The 24,326-nt window shown below is 43.6% G+C and overlaps 1 protein-coding gene across 1 annotated transcript; it reads left to right on the plus strand.

Annotated features, from left to right (window-relative positions):
• The first annotated feature begins 1,322 nt into the window (after positions 1–1,322).
• Positions 1,323–23,907, plus strand: LOC134664488 (exosome complex exonuclease RRP44). The gene is made up of 17 exons (XM_063521162.1): positions 1,323–1,508; positions 1,585–1,913; positions 2,382–2,578; positions 3,219–3,445; positions 4,351–4,467; positions 4,754–4,913; positions 5,383–5,553; positions 6,351–6,466; positions 6,997–7,131; positions 7,681–7,801; positions 16,294–16,418; positions 17,018–17,188; positions 18,152–18,358; positions 20,413–20,633; positions 21,649–21,817; positions 22,600–22,740; positions 23,624–23,907. Exons 1-17 carry the CDS (start codon positions 1,455–1,457, stop codon positions 23,876–23,878), a joined length of 2,916 nt encoding a protein of 971 aa, XP_063377232.1. The 5' UTR covers positions 1,323–1,454; the 3' UTR covers positions 23,879–23,907.
• Positions 23,908–24,326: the final 419 nt, after the last annotated feature.

Raw genomic sequence — 24,326 nt, forward strand, 5'->3', positions numbered from 1 at the left:
GTAACCTAATTAACCGTGAAGAAATGTATGAATGAATACAAGTTAGGAATTTGTGTAAAATGCCGTGTGTAAAGTGTAATAGGTAGGCATGCCTAATGTTATTTGTATAATACTGAAAACTTTGTGAATGCGCTTTATTAATGTCTATTTTTATTAAGTTGTCAGGGTTTAATTTTCAGTGTATATTTCTATATGTAAAACATAATACAATGTTATAAACATAAATATGCCTTTTATTTAAATCAATAGATAATACCACAAACAAGGGGTAATATTTGCATCTTTCATATATTTCGTGATATGAAGATAACAAATTTAATATGTTTATCAACATAATTACTATAGTGCGTCAAGCAAATCTTGTCAGTAGCAATGTAAAGCAAACTAAAGTAGGGCAACACTCAAAGAGTAGTATTGCGCTAAGAAAAGCAGCAATGTACAATGTACATCGAAACAAAACTTTTTTTTCCGCTGAGCGCGCCTTGTCACGTATGTCAATTCAAATTGTCACTCGCGGATTCTCTATTGAAAATGTTTGAAATTGTTATTAATACGTATGGACGGACAATTTAAAAGCGGTGTGTGATGTTGATAAAAATGATTAACTAATTTGAAGATCTCAAAATAAAATTGTAAGTGGACTATGCCGTTAAACAAGAATGTATGAATAAAATTATTGCTTCAGCAGGTAGATGTCATACTGGATTTTCATATTTTATTAGATTTTTCAGTTGGCACTGTAGGCATTGTAGGCACCTTTTAATATATTGGTATTTAATGGTGACACAGCAGAAATATCTCTTGAAATAGAATCGATTCAGACTGTAAACATTGTAAACCATTTGTAAACAAACAAGATGATGGCTGTCATTCGCGATCCACATTCCACAGATAAAACACAGATGACACGCGATTTTCGAATTATTAGAACACAGTGTTGCTAACCCGCGATTTTTCAAATTTGCCGCCGTTTGCTACTGACAAGATTTGCTTGACCCAGTATATATACCTATAATACCAATACCCGCCAGGCTAAACCGGTTGTCAACTTTAGTTCCATTGGTACACATCGAGGGCGCCAGTAGTATAAACGTATAAACGGTTGGGGACATTTTTTTGTATGGAGTTACCGTTCTTCTCCTAGTGAGTATTATATTCTTTGGGCGAGAGCCACGAGAGTGTAATCATCAGCTCGACGAGCTTACGAACTCGAGCCGAGATACAAGACGAGTCGCGAGCCGAGCCATGAGCCGCGAATGTAAACTAGTATAATAAATGTCAGTGTCAGTGCTACTCTGACGTACTGATTATATGCTCTTTGCTACTCTGCGTATTGTGATTTTTGTGGAATACGATAGTTGTTTTAATGCTTAAAAATAAATGTAACTGTTGTTTTATACGAAAAAATACTATTTAGCAACAGTACGGGATTCTTCTGCCCATTTTGGATCATCATGTGGACTACAAAAACATTTTTAACTAAAACTAAACGCGGCAACATTTTGAAGGTAAGGTTATGTTTTCATTTAATAAATTCTGATCTCCTTTTATTTAAACCAGGATTACAGTAAAGTTTGTTTCTAGATTGTGAGGGAGCATTATTTGCGAGACGATTTGCTGTGTGGATCCGAAGCCTGCGTGATTTGTCCGCACAAGGACGATGAAATAGTGTTGGAGTTGAAACCGAAATCTATTTGTGCACTATTCGAAGAACCCCACTACCTGGTCCTCGACACCAACGTGGTGCTGCACCAGATCGACGTCCTGGAGGAGGACGCGCTGACGAACGTGATTGTATTGCAAACAGTGTTGGATGAAGTCAAGCATCAGAATACAGCCATATTTCAAAGACTGCTTGAGATTATAGGCAACAAGAAAAGGAAATTTTATTCGTTTGTAAACGAACATCATAAGTGAGTGACTTGATTTAACTTTAAAAATATACTTTATATCAGTTTTTACTTATTTTGTTTCAATAAAAAATATATTTTTATTCAAAATGTTAATGCACTTCAAGTGTAAATTTTTTTTTTTATTGTGCCTAGTTTCGGGATCACTGTAACATTTATTTGTGTACAAATGGAATTTTGGCAAATAAATTATATTTATATTATGTTTTGATTTGATTTATGATATGTTACAGGCTAATGATGACACCATTATGTTCTTTGTATGTTTTCAGAATTGGATTATTTTTGAGTATGTTGTTACTATACATGTTATTATTGAGACAATAAACAACACCACTAGGTACTCACTGGGTTTATCAAGCTATTTATATGAAAAATATTTTTTATATCCCGAGTTCTATCTTTAACCTTTTAGAAAATAGTTCATCTAAAAAGGGAGTACTTATAATAGATTTGTATTAAATTTTACAGAGACACATATGTAGAAAGAAATCCCGGAGAGAAGCAAAATGACAGGAATGACAGAGCTATCCGGAAAGCAGTCTCTTGGTACGCTTCTCACCTCTCAACCAACAACACTGCTGGCTCATTCCCGCAGGTCGTTCTCCTTACTGATGATGAGAACAACAGGAAGGTAGCTCAGGAGGAAGGGATATTATGCTGTTCTGGTAAGCATAAAGTATTAGATTGTACAATGTGGCATAAAACAACTTTATACAATTATTTAATTCATATATATGAAAAAGAAATTGAAATGCTGGATTATGATTGTGAAAAATTATCATAAAGTCTGTTATACCGGGTGTGGCCTGTAACATGAGCAAATAATTAAAACATAGATTGCACTCCTCAAACGGTGACACTTTTGTTCAACAACTTTTAAAAATTATGAAGTATTTATAGACTACTTTTTTTTTATACAAAATAAGTATTATCTTCAATGGACGCCATCGCCACGCCATTTCATTGTGATCGACTTGTGATTGACGTTGCTTGTCATGCCTTAAACATAACAAAATTCGCAATACATTGCGTCTTAGAATAAACTTTAAAGTGTATTTAAAATCAAACCACAAGTTATTTTTAAAAGTCGCTGAACAAATGTTGGTCAGTATGAGGAGTACAGCCTACAGTTTACATTTTTGCTCATATTACAGGCCACACCCGGTATTGCGATAATCAGACCTGAAATTCTAGCGGGCATCATTGATTGACAAGTAGGGAGTTTCTATATCGATAAATTACATAAGAGCCACTATCTGTCAGTCACAATTAGAACCAATTTAACTATTTTTATGTTGATTTCAGTCAAAGACTACATTGAAAATGTAAACGGTTTTCCCGGACTTGTTGACAAGTTGTCCAAGAACGTGATACCAGAGAGCTGCACTAAGGATGCTTTGTACCCTGCTCACTTAACGTTGGGCCAGATACGCACTGACATCAAGCATGGGAAACTGTACCAGGGTACCTTCCATGCTTCCAGGGATAATTTCTTGGAGGGCACTGCATCTGTCAGCGGATTTGACAGACCGGTAATTATTTGTAATAGATTTTTAATAATTTTATTACATAGTAATTTGTACTTAGATTAAAAAGCTTGCAGAAACCTGAGGAATAATATATCCATTTCAGAATAATGTTTATTTTACAAGCTTTTATTTACTTTCACCTGACCATTGTCTGTAATCAAATTATTGTTGTGTAAGCAAGCAGGCAGTTGTGACAACTGATATTGCCTGTATCCAGTAATCATTAATAGTTATCGTTGACAAGTAGATGTATTGATGTGTTTGTCTAATTTATTTTTAAATTGGTTCACATTTTGTGCTGACACCACATCTTCGGGGAGTTTGTTCCAAGCCCTCACTACTTGCTTGCTCAAAAATCTTGCAAGTTAAATTTGATCCACTTCCCGGTTTCCGATTGAGCTGAAATTTTGCATACATACGTAAGTCGGTATACATATGTAATAAAACAACGAAACCTAATTGTGTTTGGGGTTATTAGAATTGTCTCGATGAGCATTAGTTGCCCGTGAAAAGAAAAGTACAGTCAGCGATAAAATCTTATACCAAAAATGAAATTTTTACCAAAAACTTATTTCAAGTACTGTTTATAACCAAAGTAACCCATAATGTATAATCAATTATACATATTTTTGCACAAGAAATGTATGTAAGAGATGTTGTGGACATGGATAGCACCTTTTCACAGAAAAAATCACGTCCTGTCAGTCAGTTGTCTAAATACTGAATCCCACGTTTGAATAATGCGGTTTTTTACATGTCAGTTGCCATTTAAAATTATAGGTAGGTACGTTATTTATTACGTTATATGAGCTGACTTTTAAAGGCTTTATGGACCTAGTTATTCCATTTTGAATTGATTCTTGTTTAAAAGTTCTAAAACTAGTTTTTTTTTATTAATTTGCTTTCAGATCCTCCTTCAAGGCCACATAGGCATCAACAGGGCTGTTGACGGTGACCTGGTGGCCATAGAAGTGTTTCCTAAAGAGGAATGGCGGAAACCTAGCGATATTGTGCTTGAGGACAAGGTAACATTAATTATTTAGTTATGCTTGTACATAATCATATATTGTATATATATATATATATATATAGTCTTATATATAACCCCGAAAACGCGGAAAAAAAATTGGATGTTTCATACATTTTGCTGGCCTGACGTTGAAATTTCCTATGGGAGAGTCATTTTTTTCCTTTTCGGGGTTGGTCCTATAGTAAAAGTTGCTCAATATGGCCTAACCATTAATGGGTCTCTTTCTTGGCCTTTCGTTCTGATACATACTGTATATTGATTGAGATTTCTTGATGTTATAGGCAGATGACCCCGGAGACCTATTAGAAGAGGAAGCTGTGTTATTGAAGAACGCACAACCGGCGGGCGACGATGAAATAACGCCCACCGGGAAAGTTGTTGGCATTATCAGGAGGAAGTGGAGACAGTACTGTGGAATTCTCATGCCTAGCAAATTCCCGGGTTTGTAACTTTATAATTTTTAATAGACAAAGAAACTGTAAGATGTGTACTTAATATTATATATGCATAAATAACATTGTCTATTATATGTTCGCGCTTAACGCATTCACTGCCAGGTGGCGTGACCTAGGAACTAACTTGTATGACGGTGAACGCACATGTGCGTTTAGGGCAGTGAATGTGTTAAATCTCTGGACCAATTTAGATGAAATTAGGTATGAATATTGTTTGAGATCCAGTTTTGATCACAGAAATCATCAGTTTGCGCAGACAAAGTCCCTAGTTTAATAACGAATTGGGGTCGGGATTCAATAGTGTAAAGTAAAATCATTTATTATAAACACTTTTTGATGTCACTTGCGCTACTTGCGCCTCAACAACGACTCAATTGCTCGATATTTTGAATTGAACTCTATTGCGTATGTAATAAGGGTGACAGCTGATAACTGAAGTGTTAACTTGTTCCCAGGTGCGACGCGTCATCTATTCACGCCGGCGGAGCGTCGCATCCCACGCGTACGGATTGAGACGCGACAGAGCGACGTACTAGCGTCACAGCGGATACTAGTCGCGCTGGACTCCTGGCCGAGGAACAGCCGGTACCCGCTCGGACACTTCGTGCGAGCCCTCGGACCTATCGGTGAGTCTCAGAGGCGCGTCTAGATTATTCGTAGGCAAGCGGTATCTGAGTTGCCCTTCCTTTTCTTCATATGTTTAAAGAAAATAGCCCAAGAGCCTGAATATCAGACATGCCGATGGGAATCGAGTTCTATGGACGCTACGCCACTGGTGAGTCTAGATCTTGCTAGGTGGTCCAGGTAAAGAACGTGCGACAGAGCGACGTGACGTGCCAGCGTCGCAACGGATACTAATCGTGTTCTCCTGGCCGAAGAACAGTCGTTCGGATCCTTCGTAATTGGTAACTCTTGTTACATGTGTGATAAGGTTCGCTTTCGTTTAGCATCGTTGTGATTTTTCTGTGTCATTTCAAGAATGATTGATAAGGCTAGTAATGGACCAGCCGCTCGTAACGGATCACACTGCACTAGTAACTGAGTTAGTGTCTACAAGTGAACTCCGATTTTAGTAAGTCTATAAGGAAAAAAACAAGTTTTTGAAAAGAGTCACACTAATTGATGAACTGAAATATCAGGAGTAGAATCATCCGAAAGAATATTACAAATTAAACTTTTGTGACACATATTTCAAACTGTTTAGACGACAACGGTTTCACTCACTTAAATTTTTACGTGTACTGCACGAAGTTCAGCTGCCGCGAGCACACGAGCCTGAGGAAGGTCCCCCGACGGGCCCGAAACATGTCGCCAATAGCGACTAAATATTCAAGTGAGTGAAACCGTTGTCGTCTTAACAGTCGAAAGAGTATTGTTTGTTGGATATTTATTGCTACAAGCAATTTATTGTTAATGTTACCAGGGGACAAGGATGCAGAGAATGAGGTGCTTCTCTTAGAACACGATGTACCGCACGCGCGCTTCAGTGAAGCTGTTCTCGCCTGCCTACCGCCTACTGACTGGACCATCACGGACGAGGTACAACCATTACAACCACAACAAGCGATAATAGACTCCGGCCACCCTACAACTAACTAAACAACAGCCTACACCGACTTGGCGGTGACAAATGGATATACAGGGCGTCCCAAGACTATGGGACACCAAGGGAAAGTACCTTAAATATCGTAGATAGGAAATTTTACTGAAAGAAGACATTATTTTAAATAAAGCCCTGTATATGCATTTGTACATATTTGTCGCCGTTAAGTATACGAGCGGTATACCTCACTGCATAAAAACTTGGCGTGTTCGGAGTCTACTCGTTTATTGTGGTCGTAATAGTGTGGCTAAAGAACAAAACTCATTTGAATTTAAATATCGTAATGTTGCTTTTTAAAAATTGAAAAAGAAATAGGGAATCTGCCTCGCAGGTCGAATATTAGCTCGAGTATTCTGTTACGATTTTTTTGTATGTTTTTTTAAGTGGCGGTTTATCGAATTGTACACTGACAAAATCGCGGATAAATGCTTGTCATTCATACGTATAAATATTCATCCGTTGACAGGAAGTGAAAAAGCGTGTGGATCTCCGCGGCATCACTATCTGCTCCGTGGATCCGCCCGGCTGCACGGATATCGACGACGCCCTACACGCGCGCTCCGTCCCCGGTCTGACTACCGACGGCCTGCAACGATATGAGGTGAACCTACATCACTTGCATAGGTGGACCATATATTGGGATCTTCATACTAATTTAGTATGAAAACACAATCCATTTCACTTGTTTTCACGTTAACGACTTTTACTTTTTAATATTAGCTGTCAAGCGGACCCCAGGCTCGCATGGGCCGTGGCAAAAATGCCGGGATAGTGCGAGGAACTTTTTAAAATTAGTGCTAGGGGTATTTAACCCTTTTCCGGGCATAGTACGATTTATCGACCACATACGCGTACAAATTAGATTGGACTTCGGGAAATGTGACTTGTCTTCAAATGCATCTTAAAGCTAACTGGAATATATATGGATTTTTTGGGTAGATCATGTAGATTGGTGCGGCCTGGAAAAGGGTTAAAGATAGATTATTTATTTATTGACAGTCATTTATTATACTTGATTTCTTTCATTTATTAAAGATAGATTGTTGTAGTATAAAACCGATTCCAGCGTATTTCACAGTAAAAATGGTATGTTTGTCACACTAATAAATAGCTAACTCTATGGTAGTATTATATATTATATGAACTACAGGTGGGCGTCCACATTGCTGACGTCACCCACTTCGTGAGGCCGAACACGGCGCTGGATAAGGAGGCCGCACTCAGGTCCACCACAGTGTACCTGGTCGATAAAAGAATCGACATGGTTCCAGGTTAGTTGGGAGTTGGGACTTGGGTTTAGTTGAATTATTCCATGTTCTAAATTAATTTAACTGTTTTGTTTTGAAATGTAATGAAACAAGCAAACCAATCAGGTATAAGTATGAATTATCTCAGATGATTTTTTCGAGTTCGGGTGCTAATCCGTTAAACAAAAGCCTTTGTTTCTTTTAAGAGCGGTCTACAGCTCGTGCCAAAGCAACCATGTCGTTTAAAAAGCAACTATAGTTGTCGTAAATAGCTATTAGGGTCATGCATGTGTTAGATTAGTCTTTACGTTTAGGTTACTATTTTTACTTTTTATATCATGTTTTACTTTGTGCTCACATATTATGTCAAATGAATTGCGTGGAATGTTTTATATCTAGTTATAAGTCTAGGATTCATGCTCCTTTCATACGTGCTTAATATTGTACCTATTTATAAGTCTAGGATTCGTGCTCCTTTCATACGTGCTTATAATTAACGAGATTGACAGAAATAAATAAAACTCACTCTGCATATAATGCCCACTAGTTCAGAGATACAAATCGCCCGGCCATTCCTATATAAACCCGCGCCATTTGTAGCATATTGAGAGAACTCAGAGAGCTTAACTCTATCACTTGCCTGAACACTCTCCAGTAAATAAACTCAGATATATGTGTTTTTATTTCACACAACACATATTCCGGTAAATGGAGGTATAGCGGACTTCGAGACAGCACGACGGCCAGCGCGTTCCAGCGGCGATTTTCTACGCTTCACCCAACGAACCCCTCATCACGAAAAGTTACAGTCTACACTCCACAGTTTGGTCCTTTTGAAGCCGGATGAAGATAGAAAAACGTACGCGCTGAGTTTCAAGCGACATAGCTTAATTCAGAATCAAGAAAGAAACACGTACGCGCTGAGTTTCAAGCGACATTGCTTAACTCAGACGGCAAAAAAGAAACAAGTACGCGCTGAGTTTTAAGCGACATTGCTTGACTCAGACGGCAAGACTGAATAAAGAACGCGCTGGGCCTAGAGGTTCGCTTCGGCTCAGACCCAACCCCAATACCTTTCCGTACCCATTTACCGGCTTGCCGGTCGGACCGTGCAGCGTGTAGGTCGTCCTCCGCTCACGTGTCCTGGCAACTTTCGTTGCATGTGTCACATGGTTGATACCCACACACTGCTTTCGAACGTTCTAGGCATTGCACTTTGCCATTGCGGGAGATTCAGTGCCACGAGGGATCCACGCTACGCCTAGGGCCTGACGTTACGCTCGGTAACGGTCAGTCATAGATATAGGCAGGTCAAGTTAGGGACCCCCGCGTGTGTTAAGTGAAGTGAAGTGGTTCCAGCCAGAAAGATGTCCGAAAAGGAAGCAAGGAGCCTACGACCACGCACCAAGGGCCCGCCTGCGCCCGCAGCCAGCATGGACACCCCTACCCCCTCGTCCGGTAAGACTACGTCCGGCGAGACAAATACGTGGAGCAAGGGCACCAGTGGCAACCCGAATACTACCGGTGGAAACGAGTCGGTACACTCGGAAACGTTAGATGCCACGGTAGTAAATCGTAGTAGGTCAGGTACGCTAGTGAATAAAGACGCCGATGCGCCGCCGTCGCCGTCGCGGGCGCCGTCTAATCGCGATTCACATAAAAGTCGCAAATCGGTTAGGGAACGCGATAAACAATTGGCCGTGCTAATGGCCGAGCTCGAGGTTCATAAAGCCCGTCTGGTCGTTGCTAAGACAGAGTCCGACACTGCAAATTTACGGCTGCAGGTTGCGCAACTGAAGGCGCAGTCTGTCGGCAGCAGTGACGCGACCGTCGAAGAACGTACCAGAAGTTGGGTAGAACGACAAGCGAGGTTACAGCACGAGATCGCACAGGAAAACGTTAAAATCCCGCCGCCGAAACAGACCGCGCCACCGCCGCCGCGGGCGGCCGTCGAACGTACTAGCAAACCAACCCCGCGCACTTTAGAGGTACCGCACGGTACCTACGCGCCAATGTACCATAAACCGCCGGAATTACCTGCATTCGGCGGAGATATCTCCGAATGGATATCATTTAGGGCAGAGTTCGAAGATACGTCGCCCATGTTTAGTGCCGTCAATAACGTCAGTCGGATTAGGCGCGCACTTAAGGGCGAAGCTCGGACGGCCGTAAAATCAATAATGTACACGGTTCAGGATCCGTACGAGATAATGGAAGCGTTGGAACGGCAGTTCGGCGACCCTGAGGAGATTGTTCTTACGGAAATTCATAACGTTAAACGCATGCCGCGTTTATCCGAAGACAATTCGAATATAACCTCATTCGCCGCGCATGTAGCGAATGCCGTCGCCACCATTAGATCCTTGCGTCAAGAGAAATACTTGCACGCGCCTGAGCTCGTGAATAAAATCGTGGATAAATTGAATCTGATAGTGCGCTATGAATGGGCCAAATACAGGCAGTCTAACGTAGAATCACCCGGGTTAGTAGCAATTTCCGAGTTTCTAAACGAAATTAGCACTGCGGCCAAGCGCATAAACCGACTTAAGCCGTCCAACCGATCACGGAATGCAGTGAACGCGGTTTCCTCTGCGCGCGAACCCGAAAGATCGAGCCAAGCTCTCTCTAGATCTCGCGACCCCGCGTTCTACCGTGATACGTATGATAGTTCGCGAAATGAACGAAATGCGGTTTCCTCTGTGCGCGAGCCCAGACGATCGAGCCACGCTCTCGCTGGCCCCCGCGCCCCCGCGTCCCTTCGCGACTATAGTTCGGAATCGGAATCAGATTACCACGAGTCATACACACGTGATACGGGAAATAGATCGCGTTCTAATAAATCGATCGTAGCTCAAGTAAAGCACCGCGATGGCAATTTAAAGAAAAAGCCAGCGTCCACCGGAGCTAAGCCCAAGCGACAGATATCGTCTGTCTCTTTCTCGCGCGAAGCGTGCGCCATATGCAACAACGGCAAAGAACACGAAGTTAAGGAGTGTTCGAAATTTCTAGCCGCGACTGTATCTGAGCGCTGGGACTTGGCAAAGGGAGCTAAATTGTGCTTTAGGTGTCTAGGCGCGAATCACCGTAAATTTTTTGGATGTAAATATGTCGCGTGTGGCATGAATCAGTGCGAAGCCGGGCATAATAGGCTATTACACGGTTTAAGCGCGGCCGGGTCCGCGAACGGTAATAGTGCGCCGGCAGCTCGCAAAGCAATACTCAATGTTAAACTGCCGCAGACGTATCTCAAAATCATGCCAGTAGAGGTATCGGGACCGTTAGGTACCGTCCAAACCCTCGCGCTACTCGATGAGGGCGCGGCAATGACGTTGATGTTACATGAAACTGCGGATAGAATCGCACCTCGTGTGCGCGGTGAAACATTAGAGATAGAAGGCATAGGCGGTGTAGTACGGGACCCAGATTCGTATGCGTTACGAGTCGCAATACGGGGTTTTTGTAGCCGACATATGGAATTGATGGAGACTTACACGGTTTGCGATATAGGTTTAGGAGCGCAGGGCGTACCGCGAGACTTGGTAGATAAATGCGATCATTTATCTAAAATCGCGGACGAATTAAGTTACCCCCCCGCAGTACCTACTATCGTGATAGGCCAAGATAACTGGCATCTCATCATTAGTCGGCAAATTATAGACGGTCCGCCCAACCTCCCAGTCGCGAGTTTAACCAGGCTAGGATGGGTTTTGCATGGACCAGACCGTACGCGTCGCGCCGCGGTACAATTTGTTGGGCACGCAAGGCCTAATACCGCGGATGACGAGGCCTTACAATTGATGAAACGGCATTTTGATATAGAGTCATTAGGCGTTTCGCAAAAATTACCTCGGGCCGATCCCGACCAACGTGCGCTAGATTTGTTAGAAGCCACCTGCGAAAAGATACCGGGGGAGCAAAGGTATCGCTCGGGCTTACTTTGGCGGTCAGATGACGAGAAACTCCCCGATAACCGAGAGCAAGCATTGAAACGGCTGTACAGTCTAGAACGAAAGCTAGACCGCGATGCGAAACTTAAGGCCGAATATGCGAAGCATATGAACAACTTGCTCGACAAAGGTTACGCGGAGAAAATGGACTCGCGACCGCCCCCTGAGGCACCCCGGACTTGGTATCTAGCCCACTTCCCAACTTTCCACCCGCAACGCGGGAAAATGCGATTAGTTTGGGACGCGGCCGCCACAGCTTACGGACGTTCGCTCAATAGCGCGCTGTTGGCTGGCCCCGACCTGTTAGAATCACTTTTCGGCGTGCTAGTGCGTTTCCGCGAGGGTAAAATCGCGGTAATAGCGGACGTCAAAGAGATGTTTTTACAGATCGAAATAATTGAGCAAGACCGCGATGCGTTACGTTTCGTTTGGAGGGGAGAGGACCGTACCTCCCAACCGCAAGAATATAGGATGAAGCGGCTAATATTTGGTTCGGCAGCGTCGCCGACAACCGCGCTATACGTCAAAAACGAAAACGCAAAATCGCATAGTAAAGAATTTCCGATCGCAGCGGAAAAAACGATAAAGAATACGTACATGGACGACATGTTGATCGCCCTCGATACGTCTGAAGAGGACGCGAGACGCGTAATAAACGAAGTTTACGAGCTAAATATGCGCGCGTCATTCGAACTTCGCGGGTTCGCATCGAACCATCCTGCGGTAATTGCTGACGTAGTTAATAGCAATCAGGAAACGTCGCTGTTAGGCGCGAACGAGAGCGAGCGTACCTTAGGTTTGAAATGGAATCACAAACGTGACACCTTAGGTTTTAACGTAAACTTTCGTAATACGCCCGAAGACGTACTTAACGGTCAGAAATTACCTACGAAACGACAGGTAACAAGTAGCGCGATGTCGATATTTGATCCGATCGGTTATGTGAGCCCCATATCCGTCTTAGGTAAGGCGTTAATGCAAGAGATATGGAGGACAGGAATCGATTGGGACTCGCCTATACCCGTCTCACTCGCACCCGCGTGGCGATCGTTCATTGATAACGTACAACAATTACGAGACTTGGAAATTCCGCGACACGTGCCCGCATTTAATAGGGAGGCATATATGCATGTTTTTTGCGACGCGAGCGAAAAAATATATGCCGCGGCCGTGTATTTAGTTAGCATCAACCCCGAGGGGACTAGAACCTCCGCGTTAGTGGCCGCTAAGGCCCGCGTTTCGCCTCTCCGGGTAGTTAGCATTCCGAGAATGGAATTACAGAGCTGCGTACTAGCTACTAGATTAGCGGAAACCATCGTCAAGGAGTCAGATTACGTAATAAAGGAAAGGTTTTTTTGGTCTGACTCTAAAACGGCGCTCACGTGGATACGTGCGGACCCACGTAGGTATAAAACGTTCGTAGCACATAGGTTAGCAGAAATCGAGAACACTACCACCCCCGCCAACTGGCGCTGGGTGCCTAGTGCGGCTAACGTGGCGGACGACGCGACCCGCGGAATACCTGCGCAATTTGGAGTGAACCACCGATGGTTCGTAGGGCCCGATTTTATACGTAAATCCAGTGAGCACTGGCCGATCGAAAAAGTGCCTACGCCCGTCGCCGATACGGGCGAGGAACGCGTCAATAAACTTGTATGTTCGGTAGGCGTTGCGGAGAATAGGTTTGAGTACCTGCCGGAGGTCTGTAGGTTCTCAAAATTCGTGCGATTAGTTCGCGCCACCGCTAGTATTCTAGTTGCCGCCGAGGTTTTCAAAGCCGCATTGTTCGCTAAGAAAACAGATACAGAGATTAACAAGGGGCATGTAGATTTAGCCGAGATGTTGCTAATCCGAAGGAGCCAACAGGCTGCATTTCCGGAAGAAATGAAGCTTCTGGAAGCTGGGCGGCCACTCCTGAAGAAATCTCCGCTATACAAAATCGCTGTACAACTTGACAAAAACGGAATCATCGTACTGAACACGAGAATCGATAAAAACACGCACATGCCTGTTTTACATGCGAAAGAAGATTTCGTCAAGTTGTTGATACAGCATTTTCATGCACTCTACAATCACGGCAACCACGCGACCGTCATCAACGAGTTGAAACAAAGGTACTACATTATCGGGCTGCGCGGTAGCATTCGCTACATAACGAATAAATGCCAATGGTGCAGAACCTATAGGGGAATGCCAATCAAAGTTCCCATAGGTGACTTGCCGCCAGAAAGGCTAAAAGCGAATCAGCCGCCGTTTACCGCTGCAGCCGTAGACCTGTTTGGCCCCATGCAGATAACTATAGGCCGCCGCCGCGAGAAAAGGTGGGGTGTACTATACACATGCCTCACGACTCGCGCTGTACATCTGGAGCTTGCCGCCTCACTTTCGGCATCCTCCATGATACTGTCGCTACGCCGAATGATAGCGCGACGCGGCACGCCTACAGTTCTCTATTCAGACAACGCCACCAACTTCTGCGGCGCTGAAAGAGAACTGGCAGAGGCCAAAAACACGCTGCCCGACAGTCTCAAGCCCTTCTTGACTGAGCGAGCCATAAAATGGAAAAAAATTCCACCCGGCAACCCCTCCGCTGGCGGTGCCTGGGAACGGCTCGTAGGCAGCGTTTAAAACGGCATTAAAAGTAGTACTGAAAGAAAGAGCACCCCACGAAGAGGTTCTACATACTTTACTGCTAGAATCAGAGCACATAGTCAATTCCAGACCGCTGACACCAGTGAATCCAGATTTAGACATCGAAGCCTTGACGCCGAACCACTTTTTAATCGGTCGATCAAGTGCTATGTCGCCACTGGGTGTCTTCACAGACGCAACTATGTCGCTCTCCTCGTGGAGAACAGCGCAAACGCTAGCCGACCAATTTTGGAGGCGCTGGCAGCGGGAATACCGACCCAGCCTCCTCCCCAGGCCCGGTGCTCATCAAAACGTGAAGAGACTGCATGAAGGTGACATAGTCATTATTGCGGATAGCTCCATGCCACGAGGAACGTGGCCCAGAGGCGTAATCGCCCAGCTATTTCCTGGCCCAGATGGTCATGTGAGAGTGGCCATTGTTCGCACACGCGCAGGTGACGTCCGCCGCCCAGTTTCCAGACTCATCCTCATTTACTCCGCGCATGAAGACGGTGTTAACACACGTGGGGGAGACTGTCGTAAATAGCTATTAGGGTCATGCATGTGTTAGATTAGTCTTTACGTTTAGGTTACTATTTTTACTTTTTATATCATGTTTTACTTTGTGCTCACATATTATGTCAAATGAATTGCGTGGAATGTTTTATATCTAGTTATAAGTCTAGGATTCATGCTCCTTTCATACGTGCTTAATATTGTACCTATTTATAAGTCTAGGATTCGTGCTCCTTTCATACGTGCTTATAATTAACGAGATTGACAGAAATAAATAAAACTCACTCTGCATATAATGCCCACTAGTTCAGAGATACAAATCGCCCGGCCATTCCTATATAAACCCGCGCCATTTGTAGCATATTGAGAGAACTCAGAGAGCTTAACTCTATCACTTGCCTGAACACTCTCCAGTAAATAAACTCAGATATATGTGTTTTTATTTCACACAACACATATTCCGGTAAATGGAGGTATAGCGGACTTCGAGACAGCACGACGGCCAGCGCGTTCCAGCGGCGATTTTCTACGCTTCACCCAACGAACCCCTCATCACGAAAAGTTACAGTCTACACTCCACAATAGTTATAGTATTAAGGTGTTAATTCATATGACAGCTTGTTCAGAGAACAATTAGGGTGGTCTTGTTTTTTGAGATAACAAAAGCGTGTTATCTCCGAATGGGCTGATTGAAGAATTTGAACCATATAATTAGAATGGTAAATTTGCTTTTTAAATGGATTTGTTCCCGTTACTTACGTCGGGGCTATTAGCAGTAAGCATTGTAATTGTAACCACTGCATAAAGGAAACAATATCTTTTGTTTAACAGATTAGGGCCCGAACCCGAAAAAATCACCTGAGATTATTCATACTATAATGTGTCCGGAGTAATCGATTCATTAATCGTGGATAATCTTCATTATTCAAATCGTGTCTTTATCAAATAATTGTGATGTGATGTCCAACATAGTGTGCAATCAATAGATACAGTGAAGGTCTTTGATTTATTTGTACCTTTTCTTAGGACTTATTTTCGTTGATTAGCGTTTAGTGCGAGTTCATACATTTGCTACTTGCGTTTACTAAAGAGGTCCAGTGACAATAATATGAGATCCCTTGTGGCTTTCAAATTGGATGTACGAGGAGCTGCAAAATTGCATGGACACGTGAATGAAATTAATTCATAAAGTGACCCTGCACTTGTGTAGGGTGACCCATTAGAAAAAGTTTCAAGTTATATCTATAAATCTCGGCATAGGCGTACCCAGCATTTTTTAAAGGGTGGGGCAGAAGTATGGTTACGTGCCTTAATTGTTCCTACAAATTTTTAGCTTCTCGTCAGACCACAGACCAGGGTGGGGCAAGTTGCCCCACTTGCCCCACCGTGCGTACGCCTATGAATCTCGGTTTTTTGTTGCAGATCTACTGAGTTCGAACCTGTGCTCTCTGCGCGGCGGCGAGGAGCGTTTGGCGTTTTCCTGCGTCTGGGAGATCGATGAGAACGCCAACGTCCTCTCCACTAAGTTCCACAAGAGTGTTATCAAGGTGATCACTGATCATTGTTAGACCTTATTACGTTGCAGTAAGGTTTACGAAAAGCCAGAACACATCTTGTCTTCACCGGTACATTCATCATTTTTATAAACATACCCGGATAACACCGGACTGTCGCATAATCCGTTTCACGTCACGGAAAAATCACGATAGATCACGTTGGGGGAGGGGGGTATAAGGAAACCTCACGTGTATTTTTCTACAGTGAACGAAACTAAGAAAAAAAACCTACCACATGAGTAGAGACTTTTTCTCGGTTTCAAAAAGTAGCCGAAAACACCTCGTGCACAACCCCTAATAGTGTACGTTGTATGGCCCGTAGGATGTTTTAGGTTGTTTTCAACAAAACTAATAGAGGAGGTATCTCGACGATGCATTTTGGTTTGGCCCAGAAAATCAGATCTGCGAAAAAAGTGTAAGTTGAGTTATATTTCTGTCTTTTTAGGGTTCCATAATAAAATAAAAATTTAAGTGGTGCTCCCATACATCAAACATGATTTTTGCCGTTTTTTGCGTAACGGTACGGAACCCTTCGTGCGCGAGTCCGACTCGCACTTGGCCGGTTTTTTTAAATACTTTGTTTGTTTCAGTCGTCAGCCGCGATGACGTACGAGGAAGCGCAGCTGGCGATCGACGACGCGAACCGACACGACGCCGTGGCGACGTCGCTACGGATACTCAACGCGCTCGCTAAGAAGCTCAAGAAAAAGCGGATGGACAACGGCGCGCTGCTGCTCGCCTCGCCCGAGATACGCTTCCAGGTCAGTACCCTCCCACTCCACCAAAAACAGAGCCACATGGCGACGGATCGCCAGAGCTGCGGTGGCCTAGAAATCGACCGCGACATGACCACGACCACTCTGTCAAGAGTGCACGACTAAGGGCCAGTTGCACCAACTACATTTGACAGACTGATCAACGTCAGCCGGCGCGCCCCGGCGCTTTACCATGAAACTTTCCATACATAAAAACTTAGCGAACTCTTTAACGATACGAACAGTTTGGTGCAACCGACCCTAAAAAGAAGAAGAAGTCAGTATACTCTAGCTTCTAGACCTTATATGGTTTAGATTTGCAATAAGGTTTACATTTAATTAATAGTGTGGACGATGGTGCCCGGCCAATTGTACTTAAAGGGATAGCATGATTCGTGACCATCCGTTGTCAAACATCAATTTAATTAGATAAGTGGTGAGAATTACGTATAAATACTGTTATTTATTCGTTCAAAAATGACTCAAAATCTCAAACTATACACAGTGTACAATGACGGCCCAATGATTTTGTATAAAATTCTTGAAATATAGTAAATAAGTTCCTGGTGATAGGTAGTTTGCATTTTAGCTCTCTGCGTATAGAGACTAAGGGCTCATTTAGACGATGTGAGAACTCGCATGCGAGTTTCATTACATTGCGCGTTTGATCGGTCAGTTGAATTGGACGTAACAGTCCGCAATGTAACTAAAATCGCATGCGAGTTCACGAGCCGTCTAAATCAGCCGTAATTGTCCTGATTTTCCTTTCCTGAGCTTCAATTCGTTAAATTGGCTGACCGCTCTCGCAGGTGAAAAACTACTACGACAGTAATAATAAACATGAAATTAAAGTCGCAGTCTAGTCAAATATGTTTGAGAGGGTAAAATATATTAGAACATCTCAATCGCTCTAAAAAATGAATAGACGATATCAATACCAGATACTTAATTACTTTAATTGAATTGCAGGTGGATTCAGAAACGCACGACCCAATAGAAGTGCAAGCGAAGAAGATAGTCGACACCAACTCCATGGTAGAAGAGTTCATGTTGCTGGCGAACGTGAGCGTCGCAGAGAAGTTGGCCGCCGAGTTCCCACAGTGTGCACTGCTACGGCGGCATCCTTCGCCGCCACCGGCCAACTTTACATCATTCCTTAAGGCTGCAAGGCAGCAGGTATTAATAATTTAATTGCCCTTTAGTGGACCTTATCTCGTTGCATTAAGGTTGCGATAGTGGTATGCGGTTTTGCTAACGTGAGCGTCGCAGAGAAGTTGGCCGTTGAGTTCCCACAGTGTGCACTGCTACGGCGGCATCCTTCGCCGCCACCGGGCAACTTCACATCATTCCTTAAGGCTGCGAGGCAGCAGGTACCTAGTAATAGCAACTGAAGGGCCCCCCCCACATCTGGCGTCTTTCGAGCGTCGGCGTCTACAATTCTATGGCCGACGTCGACGCAACGTCGACGCAGCGTCGACGCAACTGCGCAGCGACGTCATTTTCCATAGCGCTGGACCGACGCCGATAGACGCCGACGCTCGAAAGACGCCAGATGTGGGGGGGGGCCCGAATTGAACTTTAGTGGACCTTAACTCGTTGCAATAAGGTTGTGATAGTGGTGTGTAGTTTTGCAAACGTGAACGTCGCAGAGAAGTTGGCGGCTGCGAGGCAGCAGGTACTAATAATTTAATTGCCCTTTAGTGGACCTTATCTCGTTGCATTAAGGTTGTGATAGTGGTATGCGGTTTTGCTAACGTGAGCGTCGCAGAGAAGTTGGCCGCCGAGTTCCCACAGTGTGCACTGCTACGGCGGCATCCTTCGCCGCCACCGGCCAACTTCACATCATTCCTTAAGACTGCGAGGCAGCAGGTACTAATAATTTAATTGCCCTTTAGTGGACGTTATCTCGTTGCATTAAGGTTGCGATAGTGGTATGTGGTTTTGCTAACGTGAGCGTCGCAGAGAAGTTGGCCGCCGAGTTCCCACAGTGTGCACTGCTACGGCGGTATCCTTTGCCGCCACCGGGCAACTTCACATCATTCCTTAAGGCTGCGAGGCAGCAGGTACTAATAGCAACTGAATTGAACTTTAGTGGACCTTAACCCGTTGCAATAAGGTTGTGATAGTGGTGTGTAGTTTTGCCAAGTTGAGCGTCGCAGAGAAGTTGGCCGCCGAGTTCCCACAGTGTGCACTGCTACGGCGGCATCCTTCGCCGCCATCGGCCAACTTCACATCATTCCTTAAGGCTGCGAGGCAGCAGGTACCTACTAATAGCAACTGAATTGAACTTTAGTGGACATTAACTCGTTGCAATAAGGTTGTGATAGTGGTATGCGGTTTTGCTAACGTGAGCGTCGCAGAGAAGTTGGCCGCCGAGTTCCCACAGTGTGCACTGCTACATCCTTCGCCGCCACCGGCCAACTTCACATCATTCCTTAAGGCTGCGAGGCAGCAGGGACCTAGTAACAGCAACTGAATTGAACTTTAGGGGACCTTAACTCGTTGCAATAAGGTTGTGATAGTGGTATGCGGTTTTGCTAACGTGAGCGTCGCAGAGAAGTTGGCCGCCGAGTTCCCATAGTGTGCACTGCTACGGCGTCATTTTTCGCCGCCACTGGGCAACTTCACATCATTCCTTAAGGCTGCGAAGCAGCAGGTTTGGTGGAACTTATATATGTACCCTATTTATGCATATTTACTTTTGAACGGCCTCCTAGCCTAGTCGGTAGTGACCCTGCCTAAGAACCAGGAGGTCCCGGGTTCGAATCCTGGTAAGGCCATTTATTTGTGTGTTCATCGCAAATATTTGTTCCTGAGTTATGGATGTTTTCTATGTATGTAAGTATTTGTATATATGTGTATATTATATATATCGTCGTCTAGTACCCACAACACAAGCCTTATTGAGCTTACTGTGGAACTAGGCTGATGTGTGTAAAAATTGTCCTATAATATTTATTTATTATTGCCTGGTTGTCCTCTTTAAGAGAAAAACGCTTGAGGCGCCACGAGCAGGCCTCCAACCCCCACCCATCTGGGGGAGCATACACCTGCCGCGTGTGTGGACAAGGGATCCTCTCCCGCATAGGACTATACAGCCACGAACGCAAGTGTGGTTACCGGGATGCTGCTTAAAACATCTGACACAGATTAAAAGGCCTATTATTATTGTATGCTGATTCCGACATTTTTAAAACAAGGCCTTGCACAAACTTGCTCTAATCCCCTAGGGCTTCGAAATCGACGTAGCAACAAACAAGGCCTTCTCCGCGTCACTGGACGCGGCGCGCATCCCCGACCGGCCTTTCTTCAACACGCTGCTCCGAATCATGGCCACGCGGTGTATGCAGCAGGCCGTCTACTTCTCCAGCGGGTCTCTGGCGCAAGAGGAGTTCTACCATTACGGCTTGGCTTGTCCGATTTACACGCATTTCACGTCGCCCATTCGAAGGTAAGTTTTGAAATATAAGCATTAGTTTAACTCAGCCTCGCTGTGCAGAGGGGGAACGCGGCCAGCGTCCTAGGATAGCAGGCTAATTTAGGGCTAGATCTATGATTTATTTATTTTGTTATTTAATATCTGTTTTAATATTATGAAATAAATGTATATATTTAGTTTATATTCTAATTGTAATAACAGGGAATGAATAGATTACTCGTTTATTTATAGTTTACATTTCAGTAACATGCAATTCAATAATTTAAAAAAATATATTGAAAAACATGTTATGTCACATGTTTCGATCAGTAGATTAAGCGACATCAAAAGGCAGCATAAAATACATTTTCACCTCAGCAGCTCGAACAAGGGTACTTTGCTTCTTAAAAACAGTGAGCAAAATGCGATTTTGCTCACTGTGTCATTTTGTCTCACTCAGTGACCAAAATCGCATTTTGATCACTCACTGAGTCATTTTGTCTCACTCAGTGAGCAAAATCGCATTTTGCTCACTGATTGAGACAAAATGACATTCAAGTGACCTTTATAGTCAAATGTCATTTCAACATGCGGGGTCTAATACAAGTTCGATATACTTGGGTTCCATTATCTCTGTCCCTCTAATAGGTATGTTCTCACTGCTTAGGGTGAAAAATTTTGTGTACTACACGAGATCAAAGTTATTTACATCTCGTGCGCTTTTGAATCCCTTACTACGCTCAAGATTCTAAATTAGATTCACTCGCTACGCTCGTGAATCTATTATAAAATCTTTCGCTTGCACGGGACTCAAAATAAGCACTCGAAGAAATATCAAACTTTGATCTCTTGTTGTACAAATAACTATTCCGCGCAGCTGTACTTTTTGTACGGATCGTTTCTATTCGCGGTGCACGCGCGACATTTATTTTCGCAATTAGGAAGTTTTTGGGGTACAATAGAAACAGTTATTAGAAAAAATTTGTATTTCACGGGAAGTCGAATCGAATGACATCTTCCTAAAATTCATGCGTATTGCTAATTCCAGATACGCTGATGTCATAGTCCACCGTCTGCTAGCGGCCTGCATAGGCGCCGATGTGACACACGCGACCCTTCTCGATACAAAAGAAGCTGGCGCCATATGTGACAACCTCAACTACAGGCACAGACAGGCGCAGTATGCCGGCCGCGCGTCCGTGGCATTGAATACACACGTAAGTGGACCTTATAGCCTTGTCATTATAGCTCATAGTCCATTGGTGACTAGACAACTTGTTTCCGCTATCCACCGACTGCTATAACTCGTTTTTTTAGCTTTAGAAAAACGTGTCTTTTTATCGATAGACGGTTTTTGGACCGTATTGCTTTATCATTTCGTCTCATAGACTATGATACTATCACCATCACATTATTAAAAAAATCATGACTGAAATAAAAAATCATACATACATACTTATAACAATACAAATACAGTCATTCGACGAGGCCGTTTAGACCGGGCAATCGTGCGGGTTACGAGGGGTGGGTTGCGCGCACCCGAGCTGCAGACATCGCCATTGTTAGTAGCTCGGTACTACTTACAGGGCTAGCGTGTCTTATCAATTGTCACATATAATTTTGGGCAGTTGTGTAAAAGCCTGTGACAACCCTACTGTGTTCTTGTGCTGCATTTACGCAAACATCAAAGACGTCGGTCCACTGTTACTTTTTACACTGTGCTTATAACGTATATTTAGAACTATAGTTCGTTTTTTTAGCATTAGAAATAAGGTAAACAATCTTGATGTGTCTTTTTATTGAAAAACACATTTAAAAATAAGCCACGGCAAATATGTAACAATTATGAATCATGTACGATCATTTATATCCTTCTGCTTTCATAAGTAATAGTTACTGATTTTTTAAAAGCGCTTTTCAATTAAAAGACATGTCAAGATCGCTTACCTTCTTTCTAATGCTACAAAAACGAACTATAAATCGATCTCGTTTTCCATAGATCCTGTTCAAGAACCGCGTAGAGACAGAGTCGGCGGTGGTGCTCGCTGTGAAGAGGAACGCGATACAAGTGCTCATCCCCAAGTATGGGCTGGAGGGGCCCATCTACCTTCCCGAGGACAAGTTCACCTACAACGAGGAGGTAAAGAACAATTCACGTGACAGAATTAAAAAACCGGGCAAGTGCGAGTCGGACTTGCGCACGAAGGGTTCCGTACCATAATGCAAAAAAAAGCAAAAAAACTAAAAACGGTCACCCATCCAAGTACTGACCCCGCCCGACGTTGCTTAACTTCGGTCAAAAATCACGTTTGTTGTATGGGAGCCCCACTTAAATCTTTATTTTATTCTGTTTTTAGTATTTGTTGTTATAGTGGCAACAGAAATACATCATCTGTGAAAATTTCAACTGTCTAGCTATCACGGTACGTGAGATACAGCCTGGTGACAGACAGACGGACGGACGGACGGACAGCAGAGTCTTAGTAATAGGGTCCCGTTTTACCCTTTGGGTACGGAACCCTAAAAACTTACGTACATTGATACAGTATAGGGCAGCGGTCGGGGCCGCAAGTGAGGGGTATTTATACTATTTATGATTCTCTCCCACATAATGTTGAAGGATATGTGCGACAGGCTGAGATATGAATATTAAGATTAATGTAAGAAATTCCTCGTTCAGCTCGTACTCAGCGAGCGCTATTCGAAAATATGTTATTTTAATTATACACATTTGAAAATTCCTCAAAATTTATGAGCTGTTATGGCTTTATGTATTCTTTAGTGTTTCTTAAGGTGGTATTCCACCTGTCCAATTTCTTTTTCCAGTCAGTGCGTCTCACTCTCTCATAAAGCAACATGTGAGACGCAATACACATTGGACCAATATATTGGACAGATGGAATACCACCCAGATAGTTTGTTAAACCGCTGATATTTGGAGCTGCCAAAATGCTGTCTCAAATCTCTTGCATGTCTGTTAATTTGTTTGATAGTCCTTGACTAATAATTAAACCGATTCACAGGAGAACATCCAAATCTGCGGCAGCACAACGCTAAAAACATTCGACGAGCTAACAGTCCGCCTGAGCCTCGACAGCACCAACCCTCAACACAGGAAGCTGGCCTTCCAACTAGTCCAGCCCCACATCCCAGGGTTCAGCTACGAGCCACCCGGCGAGGCCATGGACGTAGAGGTTGTGGAAGTTGTGGAAGGGAAGGGGGATAAGAGGAAGGACAGATCGGAACCTAAGAGTAAGAAGAAATCTAAGAGGAAATAATGTATGTATAAATATACGTTTATATAAAGCTTCTGTTTTGTACTTAATTTGAATTCACTCACCTACACACTAACCCATTCATAAACGTCTAGGGCCCACTTGCACCATTCCACTAACCCGGGTTTAACCGATTAAACCTGGAGTTACCAGTACAATTTGACACAGAGTTAATGGTTTAACCGCTTAACCCTGGGTTAGTGGGATGGTGCAAGTGGGCCTTATTTTACAACTATGTCGAACTGAAGGTCAGAAAATATCTGTTCGGCTCTGACGATCGTTTGTCGTGGGCCTAGGAAAGTTGACAAGCCGCTAATAATCGTTTGTCCTTATCCATCATACCTATACATCGGAAAGGGACAATCGATTATTATCTTCTTGTCAAGTTTAGTAACGTTTATGAATAAGGGGTAACACGTTTATGGACTGAGGCTTGAGCGTTTTTGCAGCG

This window comes from Cydia fagiglandana, chromosome 5 (genome assembly GCF_963556715.1).
Source record: "Cydia fagiglandana chromosome 5, ilCydFagi1.1, whole genome shotgun sequence".
Classification (NCBI taxonomy): Eukaryota; Metazoa; Arthropoda; class Insecta; order Lepidoptera; family Tortricidae; genus Cydia; species Cydia fagiglandana.